At 42.5% G+C, this 16518-nt stretch overlaps 1 protein-coding gene across 1 annotated transcript in view; it reads left to right on the top strand.

The window, feature by feature from the left end:
* Positions 1-16518, top strand: part of dock3 (dedicator of cytokinesis 3) — a 542206-nt gene that overhangs the window by 496029 nt on the left and 29659 nt on the right. Inside the window, exons 40-44 of the mRNA XM_060909764.1 lie at positions 1554-1702; positions 13596-13682; positions 13876-13980; positions 14208-14349; positions 14592-14758. Coding sequence (XP_060765747.1) covers positions 1554-1702; positions 13596-13682; positions 13876-13980; positions 14208-14349; positions 14592-14758 — 650 coding nt within the window. The remainder of the gene's footprint in view (positions 1-1553; positions 1703-13595; positions 13683-13875; positions 13981-14207; positions 14350-14591; positions 14759-16518) is intronic.

Raw genomic sequence — 16518 nt, 5'->3', positions numbered from 1 at the left:
CTTTTAATTTATTTATTTTATTTTATTTTATTTTTCTTACTATTTTACTGTGAAGCACTTTGGTTTTAAATGTGCTATACAAATAAATTACTTACTTACTTACTTACTTACATACCTCCGCCAAGCTCCACCAAGGATCTCCATATAGATCCGAATTTGCACCAAAATCTAATCAATTGTTCCTCAGCCCATCACTCACCTTTCCGCAAAATGTCATCAAAATTCGTTCACAACTTTTTAAGTTGCATTGGGAACAGACAAAAAAAAAGTAGCCTCAATAAGGCTGGAGCTCATACCGGCCACTGTTGTTGTGTGCGAGTTTGAAATCCGATCAATCCTGTGGGAGGAGTAGCGATTTTTGTGAAACTGCATATGACCCCCGTGTAGCCATATTTATGGCAGGTGGTGCCACCTGGTGAACAATTCTTGTTGGAATATGTCTTTAGAGTCTTCTGGGTGAGTTTCAGTGAAAACATCCCAGCAGTTTACGAACAGTAGTGTTTGGTGTGACGAGTCACCCAAAAATTTCACATGCCTCTGAAATCATAAATATGATGGGTGGTGCCACCATCTTGATAACTTTTATACATCCCAACCTGGGGAACATTCCGTATGAGTTTGATCAAAATCTGATCACTCCTGTAGGAGGAGTAGCGATTTTCGTGAAATTGCACATGACCCCTCTGTAGCCTCATCCATGGTAGATGGCACCATTTGGTGAACAATTCTTGTTGGAATGTCTTTAGAGTCTTCTGGGTGAGTTTCAGTGAAAACATCCCAGCAGTTTATGAACAGTAGTGTTTGGTGTGACGAGTCCGCCAAAATTTCCAGACGCCCATAAAATGTTAAATATGACAGGTGGCGCCACCATCTTGACAACTTTTATACATACCAACCTGCGGAACATTCCGTATGAGTTTGATCAAAATCTGATCACTCCTGTAGGAGGAGGAGCGATTTTCGTGAAATTGCACATGACCCCTCTGTAGCCTCAGCCATGGTAGATGGCACCATCTGGTGAACAATTCTTGTTAGAATATGTCTTTAGAGTCTTCTGGGTGAGTTTCAGTGAAAACGTCCCAGCGGTTTATGAACAGTAGTGTTTGGTGTGACGAGTCACCCAAAAATTTCATACGCCCATAAAATCGTAAATATGAGAGGTGGCGCCACCATCTTGACAACTTTTATACACACCCACCTGGGGAACATGACATGTGAGTTTGATCGGAATCCAATCAATCCTGTAGGAGGAGTAGCAATTTTTTTGTAAATTGTGGACAGACGACGATGACGGACGGACAACGCGTGACCGCATAAGCTCATCTGTCCTGGCCTACAGCCGGATGAGCTAACAAACGAATGCATAAACATAACCTCGTCCAACAAAGTTGGTGGAGGTAATAAAACCTGACTTCTGTGTATATGAGCGAAAATACTTGTGAAAAGAATAAAATTTTAGACAGTTCTGCCACTGTTGGAGTAGCATTGAATGGTTGCGTGTTGAGTCCTAAGTCTTCGTGTTATGTCATATAATCTGTCGTGTTGCTCCACAGAGGCAGCGTTCACTCTGCTCCTGTACTGGGAACTGCTGCAGTGGGAGGATCGACCCCTGAGGGAGTTTCTGCACTACCCAGCTCAGAGCGAGTGGCATCGCAAAGAGGATCTCTGCCGCAAGGTCATCCACTACTTCAACAAGGGCAAGGTAGGATACACACACACATACGCGTGAGCATACATGCAGCACATCTCCTGCAATATTTGACATTGTCAGGACATCTGAATTGAGATTTATTCATTGTATACAAACAACTTATGATGCAGTAAAGCAATAAATCCTCCTGAGTGGCTGCATTACGGTCCTCAGACCAATCGTATGGTCAAGGGCAGAGACATTAAAAAATAAATATTTACACCACTGTGTCAGACCTGCCAACCTTTACGGACTGTATTTTGCAAGTAAGCCCAGAAATCGAACATCACAGTATGCTATATGGACTTATCACTCAATAACGACACACCAACATAGCTGTCTACTTTTACTCCGAATAAAAATGCCAGATGAGCCAATCAACATCTCAATCTGGATTGACAGTCCATCCATCCTTCCTCGTCTCACTTCAGTAATCTTTCATCACTCTCATTTCCCCGCTTAAGCTGATGCAGCAGCCTCGCTTTCTCACACGGGCAAACAAGATTGTTTTGAGGTCATTAATATGAAATACAATCTAGCAATGTATGATTAACGTAGCTCACATGAGTATATCGTTAACATCGGGTAACTATATTTATTAGGGATGCACCGAAAGAGAAGAAAAAACCAGATGTGCCAAATCTAACACTTTATAAGTAATTGTAATGATAATTAGGAAGTAATTAAAACCACTGGTTTTATGGAAGGAATAAAATCGTGACAATCCAGTACTGATTATTTCACTAAAAGAGAACACCTTCTAACCAATCAGGTTTGAGTATTAAAGTGTAACATCAGCCCGAGCTCGGAGCCTAACTCCACCCACTGCATCATTTTGAAAAATGCTCAAAAGTGAGCAAAGGGGTGAGGGAGGTCGGGTGGGAGGGGCTAAGAAGAACGGGCATAAAATCTTGTCAATGATGAGTCTCGATTAAAAATATATTTGAAAATGAGCACAGATTGACAAACTCCCACTCAAGTGTGGGGGCTCCGACAGGTGGACCACCAACCTCTGATTAGATAGCATTAACATTTTGTTTTTTTAAATTATAAATTTCATGATTTAGATAAACCCCAGATGGTCGACTCTACATCAGCATCAGCCTTTCAACTAAGGTTCGGGATAATTTAAAACAGTCGATGGTGTTTTGAACCATTTTAAAGCCATAAAATGGCGATTTTTTTTATTTTAAAAAAAATAGTAATTTTGTCAAAATTAACATCAGCATTGGTGTGTTTCATCATAGTACAGTCATATCATTTAGTTTACAGCTAAAAAAAAAACATTTAAGTGAGCAATACCTCTTTAAGAATTAATGTGGTATAAAACATTATTTAATCCTTAGATTTAACAGTTATTCCACGAAATCGAGTCGTACATCAGTTGGCTATCAGCCATGTATGATGAGATTGAGTGGAGTAATTGTTTTATTTTGTCCACATTCACTGGGTTTTGAGAAAAAGAGCATTTTTATTTAAATTTTTTGCAAATCCAGTAAATAAAAACTTTATACAAAACGTCCAACAAAATCATTCCGCTTAGAATGTACGGTAAACAAACCAGCGAAATGACAGTAGCTATTTGTGAAAAATGCTATAATAATAATAATAATTATTGAAAAATAAAAAAGATATGTTCTTACCATCCAATACTTTTATTCCGTTTTTGGTTGGGTTTTTTTTTTGTATTTTTTGGGGTTTCGTTTTCAAGTAGTTTTTATTTCGTCTTCAGTTGGTTCAGTAACACGCTCCGCCATTTTGTTTTTCTCTACTCGCGGTATATGAGCTGATATCCTAGTAGTAGAGTAGCCAATCAGAGCGCGCAAATGCTCATATCCAGTGAAGGTGGATAGAATAATATGTAATTATATCTGAAAAAAGAGTCATTTGCAGAAATTATACTATAGATTGAAAACAATTTGGCTCATACATACTGTGTATTATGTTTTCAGTTCGTTGCAAATTTGGTCTTAAATTATATTTGCATTTAGAATGTTGTAATAATTAATAATATAACTAATATTATAACTAACTAGGAATAATATTCATCTCATCTCATCTCGTTATCTCTAGCCGCTTTATCCTTCTACAGGGTCGCAGGCAAGCTGGAGCCTATCCCAGCTGACTACGGGCGAAAGGCGGGGTACACCCTGGACAAGTCGTCAGGTCATCACAGGGCTGACACATAGACACAGACAACCATTCACACTCACATTCACACCTACGGTCAATTTAGAGTCACCAGTTAACCTAACCTGCATGTCTTTGGACTGTGGGGGAAACTGGAGCACCCGGAGGAAACCCACGTGGACACGGGGAGAACATGCAAACTCCACACAGAAAGGCCCTCGCTGGCCATGGGGTTCGAACCCGGACCTTCTTGCTGTGAGGCGACAGCGCTAACCACTACACCACCGTGCCGCCAGGAATAATATTAATAATATAATTAATGAGTCATCCATAATCCGTAGCCGCTTATCCTGTGCAGGGTCGCAGGCAAGCTGGAGCCTATCCCAGCTGACTATGGGCGAGAGGCGGGGTACACCCTGGACAAGTCGGCAGATCATCACAGGGCTGATACATAGAGACAAACAAGCATTCACACTCACATTCACACCTATGGTCAATTTAGAGCCACCAATTAGCCTAACCTGCATGTCTTTGGACTGTGTGGGGAACATGCAAACTCCACACAGAAAGGCCCCCGTCGGCTACTGGGCTCGAACCCAGAACCTTCTTGCTGTGAGGTGACAGTGCTAACCGCTACACCACCGTGCCACCCTTAATGAGTCATTCATTGCTGAATAGTCTGAATATTGAATAGAATACACTCGAATTTCTCACTGTGGCATTTTCAGGATTTATTTCACATTTTTGTCCTTCGCTAGACTTGGTTGCCATGACTACAGATGCAGGGAATCTATGAGAAAGGGTATTGTTTATATCTGGGAGCCTTTGGAGTGAGAAAACAGGGAGACTGTTTCTGGGCTCAGAGGAGAGTTGGGACCGAAGGTATATAGGATGAAGATTATACATGTTCTGTATGGAGGAGAGAGAGAGAGAGAGAGAGAGAGAGAAAGAGAGAGAGCGCGAACTCTTGATGGAATATTTTGGTATGTTTTGTGAAGCTTCAGTAAATTACCAGCTTTCTGTGCCTGCTTGAGTCTCGTTCCTGTATTGAGGATGGAGGGGGGGAAACATTCGAATACATGGATGGTTTGACCAACAAGGCTAATATTGTGGCTAAAATAATTTATAGCATACAATGTATGGCCAAAAGTTTGTGGACATTTGACTGTCATGCTCATATGTCAGTTTTTGAACATCTCACCCCAGATTTAATCCCCCTATGCAGTTTAAATACCCTTCATTCTTCTGGAAAGGCTTTCCACTATATTTTGGAGTGTGGCTATAGGGATTTGTTTTTATTCAGCCACAAGACTAATAGTGAGATCAGGTACCAATGTTGAGTAAGGAGGCCTGGGGTAAAGTTAGTGTTACAATTCATCTCAAAGGTGCTCAGTGAGGTTGAAGTCAGGGTTCTTCCACCTTAACCTTGGCAAACCATGTCTTCATGGAGCTCGCTTTGTGCATATTGGCATTGTTATGCTGGAGCAATGTTTGGACATCTTAGTTCCTTAGATGTTTGGGCATCTTAGTTCCAGTGAAGGGAAATTGTAAAGCTAAATTGTTTAGTTTTTGTCAAACATTGGCCATATGGGTGTCATAGTCAGGTGTCCACAAACCTTTGGCAATAGACTGTACATATTTAACGCATAGTATACACAGTACCGGGCGGCATGGTGGTGTAGTGGTTAGCGCTGTCGCCTCACAGCAAGAAGGTCCGGGTTCGAGCCCCGTGGCCGCCGAGGGCCTTTCTGTGTGGAGTTTGCATGTTCTCCCCATGTCCGCGTGGGTTTCCTCCGGGTGCTCCGGTTTCCCCCACAGTCCAAAGACATGCAGGTTAGGTTAACTGGTGACTCTAAATTGACCGTAGGTGTGAATGTGAGTGTGAATGGTTGTCTGTGTCTATGTGTCAGCCCTGTGATGACCTGGCGACTTGTCCAGGGTGTACCCCGCCTTTCGCCCGTAGTCAGCTGGGATAGGCTCCAGCTTGCCTGCGACCCTGTAGAACAGGATAAAGCGGCTAGAGATAATGAGATGAGATGAGATACACAGTACCAGTCAAAAATTTGTACACACCTGCTCGTTCATAGGTTTTGCTGTATTTTGACATTGTAGAACAATACTGAAGACATCAAAACTATGAAATAGCATTTGGAACATGTATGGAATTATGTGCTCAATAGAAAAGTGTGAAAAAACCCCAAATGTATTTCATGTTTTAGATTCTTCAAAGTATCCAGCGTTTACCTTGATGACGCTTTGCACACTATTGGCATTATCTTAACCAGCTTCATGAGGTAGTCACCTGGATGCTTTTCAATTAACGGGTGCCTCGTCAAAAGTTAATTAGTACAATTTCTTGCCTTCTTAATGCATTTGAGATCAAACAGGAAATAGTAAATAATAAAAATACACTAAATAGCCCTATTCCACAACTGTAGTAATTCATATTATGTCAAAAAGTGCTCAACTAAGTAAAGAGAAACGATGTCCGTCATGACTTTAAGACACAAAGTGACTTTTAGTTCATAAAAATAAAGAAAAAACATTGAATTAGAAGGTGTGTGTGTCAGTTTTTTTCACCGGTACTGTATGTACAGTATATATCATTGCCAGCCACTTTAAAAAGAAAACCTGTACTCCTTCTCATTTGTGCAATTATCAAATCGGCCAATCCACTTTCCAGTCCTGTTTGGGTGACCCTGTGCTCATCGGAACCTCAGATTCCTGTTCTTGGTCGACAGTACTGGAATTGAGTGGATGTGGTGTTCTGCTGTTTGTAGCCCATCTGCTTCAAGGTGCTTTCTGAGATGCTTTTCTGCTCACCACAATTTTAAAGAGTGGTTATTAGCTCATCTGACCGATAGGCGATGAGTTTATGCCATCATGTGTTGTCCGGCGTCCGTCCAGCGTCGTCCACATTTCACGAAAATCGCTTCTTCTCTCTCTCTCAATTCTTCACTGATTTGTATTCTTTTTGGCAGGAAGGTAAGTCTCCCAGGGGTGCATATGGCTTCTACCCAAATTTGCATAATTACAATTAATAATGAAGATATGGAGTAATGAAGCCATAACGAGCAGTTTCCGCACAAATTGGTTCTCCTCCCTGAATTCCTCACCCATTTTGATTCTTTCTGGCATGAAGGTAGGGGTACCTAGTGCACATGTGCATATAACTTCTACCCAGATTTGCTTAATTACAATTATTAATGAAGTTATGGACTAATTAAGCTTTAATGAGCAGTTCAACAAAAATCGCTTCTTCTCAGTCAATTCCTCACCGTTTTGGATTCTTTCTGACAAATAGGTCGGTATTCCTAGGGTGTATATAGCTTCTATATAATGTATATAGCTTGCAACATTTATTACGCAAGGTGGCCCACTTTAGATCATTCCTTCTGGACTAGACGGGGCCGGAGTGAGCTACGCCATCATTGACGGTCTCGTTTAAGTTACTGCATCCTTCCTGTTAACTTGAACAAGTCTGACCATTCTCCTTTGATCGCTGTCATCAACAAGGTGTTTCCACCCAAAGAACTACCACTTGCTAGGTTTTTTTTTTGCACTATTATGTGTAAACTCAAGGAACTGTTGATCTGCAAGTGGGCTGTGGGGGGGCTGCCATGCCGTAGCCATAGTAACCAATTCCCTGCTTCACTTTATGAACCATCTTCTCCCTTTCACTGGACAGTATTGAACATACCAATCCCTGTACTCGATGCCATGTTCTATCTCCGCCCATTCTTCTGACTCCCTGTAATGGTATTGGATACAGAGATGATACCAGATACCAAATACAGTGACGTCACGACTGTGCTTAAAACCCGCGGCGAAATCGAAATTCCTTCTCTCTGGCGGTGGGTTTCCACGCGTGAAAGAGACGTTGTTGCATCTGTGCTACAGGAGAACAAAAGACAAATAATGAGCTATTGATACCGGACCTTTAGCCAAAGTTCAATGTATTTGATCTTCGCATAGTTGCAATAATAACTGAACCGGTTAGTTACTGCAGCCCACGCAGTATTTTAAAGAGAAAAGGCGACCGGATCCCTTTTCCCTTTTGCAACGTCGACGAACTACAAACAAGATTCCTTCCAGATCATCGGACTACCGATGGGACACTGAAGATCTTCAGCTGACGAGCTGTGAAACTAAAAGGAACAGAACTGTTTTCTCCCTGGACCTGCGCTCCGCACTGTCGTCGGATAACAGACGGCACACTTTCAGTCGCCAAGCAAGAGTGATCTCAAGTAAGGCTGGGATCTGGGCAATTGTTAGTCTTAGTTGTGGCTAGTTAATGTGAAGAGTGTGGTTTATTTGAATTCATTCATGGTTTAAATGTATGCATTGTTTGATTTACTTTGTTTACTATCCGTATTTAGTTAGATCGTGCATGCGTTCTCTCTCTCTCTCTCTTTTTAACTCCCTCTGTCGCACAACACCCCTCAACATTGGGATTTCAGGAGTAGCTAAGGGTTGAGTAGAAGTTTGGGGTTTAAGGCCTAGCTAGACTAGTTTTAAGCTACAGATCCTTTGTTACTCTTCCTTGTGCGCTCTCCTTGTTGCCAATCCCCTTTTTGGCGAGGCCTAGCACAAAGGCCCGCGCATTACATTCACATACCACACCTATCTCGCCCGCGCGCACGCACACCCTCACTCCCCTCCTCCTTGTCGTGTGCCTGCGCACGCACTCTCTCCCTAGCTCCTCCTCATCTCATTAGTGTGCAGCTGCGCACACGCCTACACACACACTCTTACACACACACTCACCCAGACACACATAAACATGTGATTTCCCTCTCACATTTTAACATCCACTCTCCCCTACGCTGTAAACTTGCATATAGCCTATTACTTCTGATCACCATTAGTGCCTTATGCCGCTTTTCCACTACAAACGCGGCTGAGTCGGGCTGAGCCGTGCCGTGCTGAGTCGAGCTGAGCGGGGCTGTTGGCGTTGCATTTCGACTACAACCGCGCTGAACCATGCTGGCTGGAAGTGGGTGGACACATTGGGTGGAGTTAGCAAAAGTGGGTGGACGTCACGTGATGTCGTTAAGCAGCGCAAACAGTGACATCAGTGATCTTTTAAGCGGTAGTCTCACGCCCCGGATAGTAAACAATAAACATGGAGGACATGGAGTCGTTAGTGTTGCTGGTCTTGGTTCTGTGGCTTGTTGTCACCGACAACGCCAACAGATACTGGCAAGAGCGCATAAGGCTTCAGAAATTCTCGTAATTCTTCTTCTTCCGGGTTCACAGATCCCAGCATGCTCGCGGGGCGTGTGGGCATGTGAGGACACTCCTCCTCACCAATCAGTGCACAGGGGAGTGTCTGCTCACGCCCCCAGCCTCACTCGGCTCGCTTTGGCTCGCTTCAGCCCCACTCCAAAACGGTGCGAGTTTTAGGGGCTAAGCAGGGCTGAAGCGAGCTGAGTCGTGCTGTTCTTTGGTAGTCGAAACGCGAGCCGTGTCGGGCTGAAGTGAGCTGAAGCGAGCTGAAGTGAGCTGAAAAAGGGTAGTGGAAAAGGGCCATTAGTTATCATCATATGCACTGCTGATTTCTTACTCTGTTTACTACTGGTTATTATTAGGGCCCGAGCCCTATAGGGCGAAGGCCCTATTGTTCTTGTAAGAGTTCACTATTATTATTCTTCCGTCTTCTTCTTCTTCTTCTTCTTCTTCCGTCTTCTTCTTCTTCTTCTTCTTTATTTTTCTCCGCTGTTGGGCCATTTTCGGGGCGCTTGCCATGGGCGAAAACGCACCAAATTTGGCACCAGTTCCGAGAATTGCCACCGCTACTCAGAACCAAAAGCCCATACTTGGCCGGGGCTCAGGGCCTCTATAGCGCCCCCTAAGTCGTTGTGATTTTGGCCTCCCGCTTTAAGGTGCCTGGGTGCCGTGTAGTTTGTAGTAGTGGCATGCCATTTGGTATGCATATGTATCTCACTAAGCCGGACAAAAATGTAATGCCAATGCATTAGCCACGCCCAACAGGAAGTGAGGTAATTTCACTTTTGTGCGAAATGCATGGCCACGAAGACGGCGCAACTCCTCCTAGACCGTTCATAGGAATGTCACCAAAATTGATACACATCATCTACAGACATGGCTGACAAAAGTTACTAAATACGTTTCACGTAGGATAAACCGTTCAGAAGTTATACGTCAATCAATTTTCGATGCAAAATTTTACATGCTTAAAAATTCATAACAACTCTTCTGATTGCTCAAAACTGCTCATACTTCACAAGCAAATCACTCATTGGGCTTCTGACATGTTACCCAATTTCTGTGATATTTCGCCACTGGGGGCGCTATTTTTGGGCAAAAACTCCAATCTTTCCTCAAATTTGGTCAAACTTCACGGCCGCCCTCTTACTACCTCCCATGTCATGTATACCACATTTTGGGAATTTTCGTCCATGGGGGGCGCTGTTTTTGGCCGACGCAATTTCTCCAAAACGGGTTTTTGGTAAATAATTCCATAATGCTTTTCCTTCACACCACTACCTTGTGATAGTGCGTTGCTGTTGTGGACACTTATTTTTCCATCTCATAATCACTCATGTACAGCATAGCGCCACCTACTGACATGGGAAAAACCAAAAAATTTATTCTTCAAAAATCTATATCTCATCTTCTGTTTACTCAATTGTCATCAAACTTCATACGCAAACTCTTCATAGCTCACCTGACAGGTACGCCAAATTTTGTGCACTTTCGCCCCTGGGGGTGCTGGTTATGGCAGAAATGATATTGCAGCTTCTGATTTGTCAAACTTGGCAAGCAAACTCTTTACAAGACCCTTTTTGGGGCACTTGCCATGGTCAACATCGCACGAAATTTGGCTCCTTTTTCTTAGACTCCCACCGCTACTGAGAACCAGAAGCCCAGATCCAGGCGGGCCTCAGGGCCTCTATAGCGCCCCCTAACTCATTGTGATTTTGGCCTCCCGCATTAAGGTGCCTGGTTGCCATGTAGTTTGTAGTAGTGGCATGCCATTTGGTAAGCATATGTATCTCACTAAGCCGGACAAAAATGTAATGCCAATGCATTAGCCACGCCCAACAGGAAGTGAGGTAATTTCACTTTTGTGCGAAATGCATGGCCACGAAGACGGCGCAACTCCTCCTAGACCGTTCATAGGAATGTCACCAAAATTGATACACATCATCTACAGACACGGCTGACAAAAGTTCCTAAATACGTTTCACGTAGAATAAACCGTTCAGAAGTTATACGTCAATCAATTTTCAATGCAAAATTTTACATGCTTAAAAATTCATAACATATCTTCAAATTGCTCAAAACTGCTCATACTTCACAAGCAAATCACTCATTGGGCATCTGACATGTTACCCAATTTCTGTGATATTTCGCCACTGGGGGCGCTATTTTTGGGCAAAAAATCCAATCTTTCCTCAAATTTGGTCAAACTTCACGGCCACCCTCTTTCTACCTCCCATGTCATGTACACCACATTTTGGGAATTTTCGTCCATGGGGGGCGCTGTTTTTGGCCAACGCAATTGCTCCGAAACAGGTTTTTGGTAAATGATTCCATAATGCTTCTCCTTCACACCACTACCTTGTGATAGTACGTTGCTGTTGTAGACACTTATTTTTCCAACTCATAATCGCTCATGTGCAGCATAGCGCCACCTACTGACATGGGAGAAACCAAAAAATTTATTCTTCAAAAATCAATATCTCATCTTCTATTTTCTCAATCTTGATCAAACTTGATACGCACACTCCTAACAGGTCACCTGACATGTGTGCCAAATTTTGTGAACTTTTGCCACTGGGGGCGCTGTTTTCAGGCAACAAAATTCATAACATATCTTCAAATTGCTCAAAACTGCTCATACTTCACACGCAAATCACTCATTGGGCATCTGACATGTTACCCAATTTCTGTGATATTTCGCCACTGGGGGCGCTATTTTTGGGCAAAAAATCCAATCTTTCCTCAAATTTGGTCAAACTTCACGGCCACCCTCTTTCTACCTCCCATGTCATGTACACCACATTTTGGGAATTTTCGTCCATGGGGGGCGCTGTTTTTGGCCAACGCAATTGCTCCGAAACAGGTTTTTGGTAAATGATTCCATAATGCTTCTCCTTCACACCACTACCTTGTGATAGTACGTTGCTGTTGTAGACACTTATTTTTCCAACTCATAATCGCTCATGTGCAGCATAGCGCCACCTACTGACATGGGAGAAACCAAAAAATTTATTCTTCAAAAATCAATATCTCATCTTCTATTTTCTCAATCTTGATCAAACTTGATACGCACACTCTTAACAGTTCACCTGACATATGTGCCAAATTTTGTGAAATTTTGCCACTGGGGGCGCTGTTTTCAGGCAACAATTTATATCTCGGCTTCTCATTGGTCAAACTTGATCAAACTTTACAAAACAACTCCTCATAGGTCCCTTGACATGTATACCAAATTTGGTGAACTTTCACCACTTGGGGCGCTCATTGCGCTGTAGCAGTTGCAGGAGAGGTGTTTACAATCATGAGGCACCAGGAGTATGTTGTTTTGGTTGCCTTAAACACACATGACTTGTGGTCCACTGGGGGCGCTCATTGCGCTGTAGCAGTTGCAGGAGAGGTGTTTACAATCATGAGGCACCAGGAGTATGTTGTTTTGGTTGCCTTAAACACACATGACTTGTGGGGAATGGGTAGGCAGTCGGGAGCAAGTGTTGTAGCGTTACATACAGACTAATAGATGTCTAACAGAAGACAATCCTATGTAGCTTTAGCTTGGTGACTGATGAGGTAAATACATTAATTTGGTTGGGAAGCCATGGCATAAAATGTTCTGTCCATGACAACATCTCAGCGCACCGTGTACTCTGTGTCCAATTCTGTGCTTTGTCACCATTGTGGGAGTAATGTCTCTTGCCAAAGAAGCTGTGGAAGGTATTTCGCGGGGACGCATGCCCCCGCCCCCCTTGGCCGCTGGCGCGAGGGCCCGTCGAGGCCGCTTGCGGCTTTAATTCTACTTATGACTGACTATTGCTCCATACACTACTGATTATTACCTGTATACATTATATCACCATTTATATTGAATTATTCCTTGGCTGCTACTGTTGCTATATCTGATCAGTATTAGTTTGCTAATTTGTGTCAGCTATTTCAATAAATGGTATCTTTGGAATAGACTGTGTCCTGTCTCTTGCTACAACATTCACTGAGTGCCAACCTCTGCCAAACAAGTTTTCTAATTGCCTTCGCCCATTTGGTTGTTATATGAATGTTATAGATCTAGAGTAAACGTATTACATTAGAGCTACAATACTCAATAAAACTATTGCAACATTACCACTAAGTTATTCCATTGATTTTAATAGTTTAGCTATAAACTATTAGACACTTGAATTAATGATTAATGAATTTATGAGGCTGATCCCTTTTTACATGAGACTGATTCGATAAGCCTATTGCACCTACAGGGCGTACAGTATATACTGTAACGTAACTTATATATAAAGAAAGATCATGTTCTTTTACATGATCTTGTGATGCTCCACAATGCATTTTCCACATTCATTCATGACTAATTCATTAGTAATGATGAATTCATTAGTAACCGCCTGGTTAGTTTGGTGGTGATTTATAGAAAAATAAAGAATAAGAATGAATTAAACCCAACTAGTGTTGGGTTTCCCAGTAGAGTCACTTCACTGATAAATTAACTTCAACACCTCATCACATTGTAAATGTATGAGATAATAATGTGCTCTGTCCTCAGTGCTGGGAGTACGGGATTCCTTTTTGCCGAGAGCTCGCCTTACAGTACGAATCCTTATATGACTACCAAAGCCTCAGCTGGATACGGGTGAGTCCAAACTGAATACGGATCAAGTTAGGATAAACAAAACACATAGGGTATGAGCTATATAAAGTTGCATCAAGTGTGTTAAGTCAGATTTTGAGTTTTGATTTTTCAGCATTTATGTGTAAGAATTCAAAAAACAATAAAAATCACAGATGAGCCACTGTTGAGACGATACTGGCCTTTTTTTTAATAGAAAATGGAAGCAGCCTACTACGACAACATTATGGAGCAGCAGAGATTAGAGCCCGAGTTCTTCAGGGTGGGCTTTTACGGTCGAAAATTTCCTTTCTTCCTCAGGGTAAGCTTGTGTAATTGTTTTCTCTCACTCTGTTAATATTTATATCCATGACCGATGAGCCAGAGCGAGCGCGAGTATTTTCGCCCCAACGCCACAGGTTACGTTAACAGGCAAAACGAGTTCAATTTAAATCCAATTTTAATACAGGAAAAGTCTTTTCAGTGCCAGAGGAAAGTCGCTTTAATGTTGAATGTATTTATTTATTTATTTATTTTATTTCTTGGCAGAATAAGGAGTTTGTTTGCCGTGGGCATGACTATGAAAGACTTGAAGCCTTCCAGCAGAGGATGCTGGGAGAATTCCCACAAGCAATTGCCATGCAACATCCCAACCAACCAGATGAGGCCATTTTGCAGTGTGATGCCCAGTGTATCCTTCAGTGGTGAAGAGAAAATGGGATATCTATAGGGATTTTGAAAGAATTCGCTGAGTCTGATACACTGTTTGCTGTTTCACAATAGTATTCTATAGTATTATTAGCATTTCAATTATTTTAGACCACAAGTGTGGCCCACTAAATAATATATAGTAAGTACTTTTCCTCTAAACCCTATTTCCTTCATTCAGACAGAGGTTTGAAATGAGAAAATTTCCTTGACAAAGACTCCCAGACTTGCAGATCTATGCTGTGTCTCCAGTTCCGGAAAACGTAGAAGTACTTCACATGGACCGTGTGCCTGATCGAATTAAAAGCTTCTACCGAGTGAACAACGTGCGCCGCTTTCGCTACGACCGGCCCTTCCATAAAGGACCCAAAGACAAGGACAATGAGTTCAAGGTAGTAAAAAAAAAAAACCCACTAACATGTCAGACTGTATTCTACAATGGCATATGAGGGCCACCGTAGGTTAAAAAAATGGAGCTGGGGGCGTCGTGGCTCGGGTGGATGGGGCGCCGTGCCGTGGAGTCCGGGGACCCGGGTTCGGTTCCGGCCCGGGGTCGTTTCCCGGTCCCTCCCCGTCTCTCTCCTGCTCATTTCCTGTCTCTGCACTGTCCTATCCAATAATAAAAGGTGGGGGAAGCCCAAAAAAATCTTTAAAAAAATAAATGGAGCTGAAGGGGGTGGTAAAAAAAACTCAGAAATTCTGAGATTAAAGTCACAAATATATGAAGAAAAAACCTCAGAAATTCTGGAAATAAAAAGTCACAAATTTACAAAAAAAAAAACCTCAGAAATTCAAAGTCACAAAATTATGAGAAATATTTCAGAAATTCTAAGATTGAAAAATCACAAATTTATGAGGAAAAAACTCCGAACTCGAGATTAAAAAGTCAAATTTACAAGAAAAAAACTCAGAAATTCTGAGAGTAAAAAGTCACAAATGTATGAGAAAAAATATCGGAAATTCGAAGATTAAAAAAATCACAGATTTACCAAAAATAACTCAGAAATTCTGAGATTAAAGTCACAAATATATGAGAGGGGGAAAAAAAAACCTCAGAAATTCTGAGAGTTAAAAAGTCACAGATATACAAGAAAAAAAAAACTTCCAAAAAAAAAGTGTTTTTTTGTCAAGGAACCAGCTCTCTCCACTTTCCAAGGTTGGATCAATGTCATCACCCCACAGATGTCATGGCTGAGCCAAGTTATAGGAAATGCAATCTGTCCACCTCAATCGAGCAATGTAAAAGAATAAATTCCTCAGAGATGTTCAGCTGCACTTCCTGGATGCAACGGGAGATGAAAGTATAAACCACACAGCTTTGTTGTCTGTGTCCTTTTTGTCTTAGCTGTTTGGAAATACATAACTATTGTGCAAGAGCAGTTTCCTGTTACTTTCAGTGTGTGGATTCTTCTCATCTCCCCAAATCTCTGTTACTTTGAAACGGCTGAGTCGAGAGTTAGAGGAAATACAGACTTTCCTGCTTGATCATGCAGGATATAAGAATAAAGTGCTAAGAGATTTTCTCCTACATTTCCCAGAATGGGGGCGGCACGGTGGTGTAGTGGTTAGCGCTGCTGCCTCACAGCAAGAAGGTCCGGGTTCGAGCCCCGTGGCCGACGAGGACCTTTCTGTGCGGAGTTTGCATGTTCTCCCCGTGTCCACGTGGGTTTCCTCCGGGTGCTCCGGTTTCCCCCACAGTCCAAAGACATGCAGGTTAGGTTAACTGGTGACTCTAAATTGACCGTAGGTGTGAATGTGAGTGTGAATGGTTGTCTGTGTCTATGTGTCAGCCCTGTGATGACCTGGCGACTTGTCCAGGGTGTATCCCGCCTTTCGCCCGTAGTCAGCTGGGATAGGCTCCAGCTTGCCTGCGACCCTGTAGAACAGGATAAAGCGGCTAGAGATAATGAGATGAGATGAGATTTCCCAGAATGCATGGAAGCCAGGAAGCATGAGAGTTTTCTTGTAAATTTGTGGCTTCTAAATCTTGGAATTTCTGAATTTTTAATCTCAGAAAGCTCTGAGCTTTTTACCTACAAATGTATGACTTTATAATCCATCCATCCATTATCTGTAGCTGCTTTATCCTGCGCAGGGTCGCGGGCAAGCTGGAGCCTATCCCAGCTGACTATGGGTGAGAGGCAGGGTACAC

The sequence above is a fragment of the Neoarius graeffei genome, chromosome 26 (genome assembly GCF_027579695.1).
Source record: "Neoarius graeffei isolate fNeoGra1 chromosome 26, fNeoGra1.pri, whole genome shotgun sequence".
In the NCBI taxonomy this organism is placed as follows: domain Eukaryota; kingdom Metazoa; phylum Chordata; class Actinopteri; order Siluriformes; family Ariidae; genus Neoarius; species Neoarius graeffei.
This window is presented reverse-complemented; position numbering and strand designations above follow the sequence as displayed.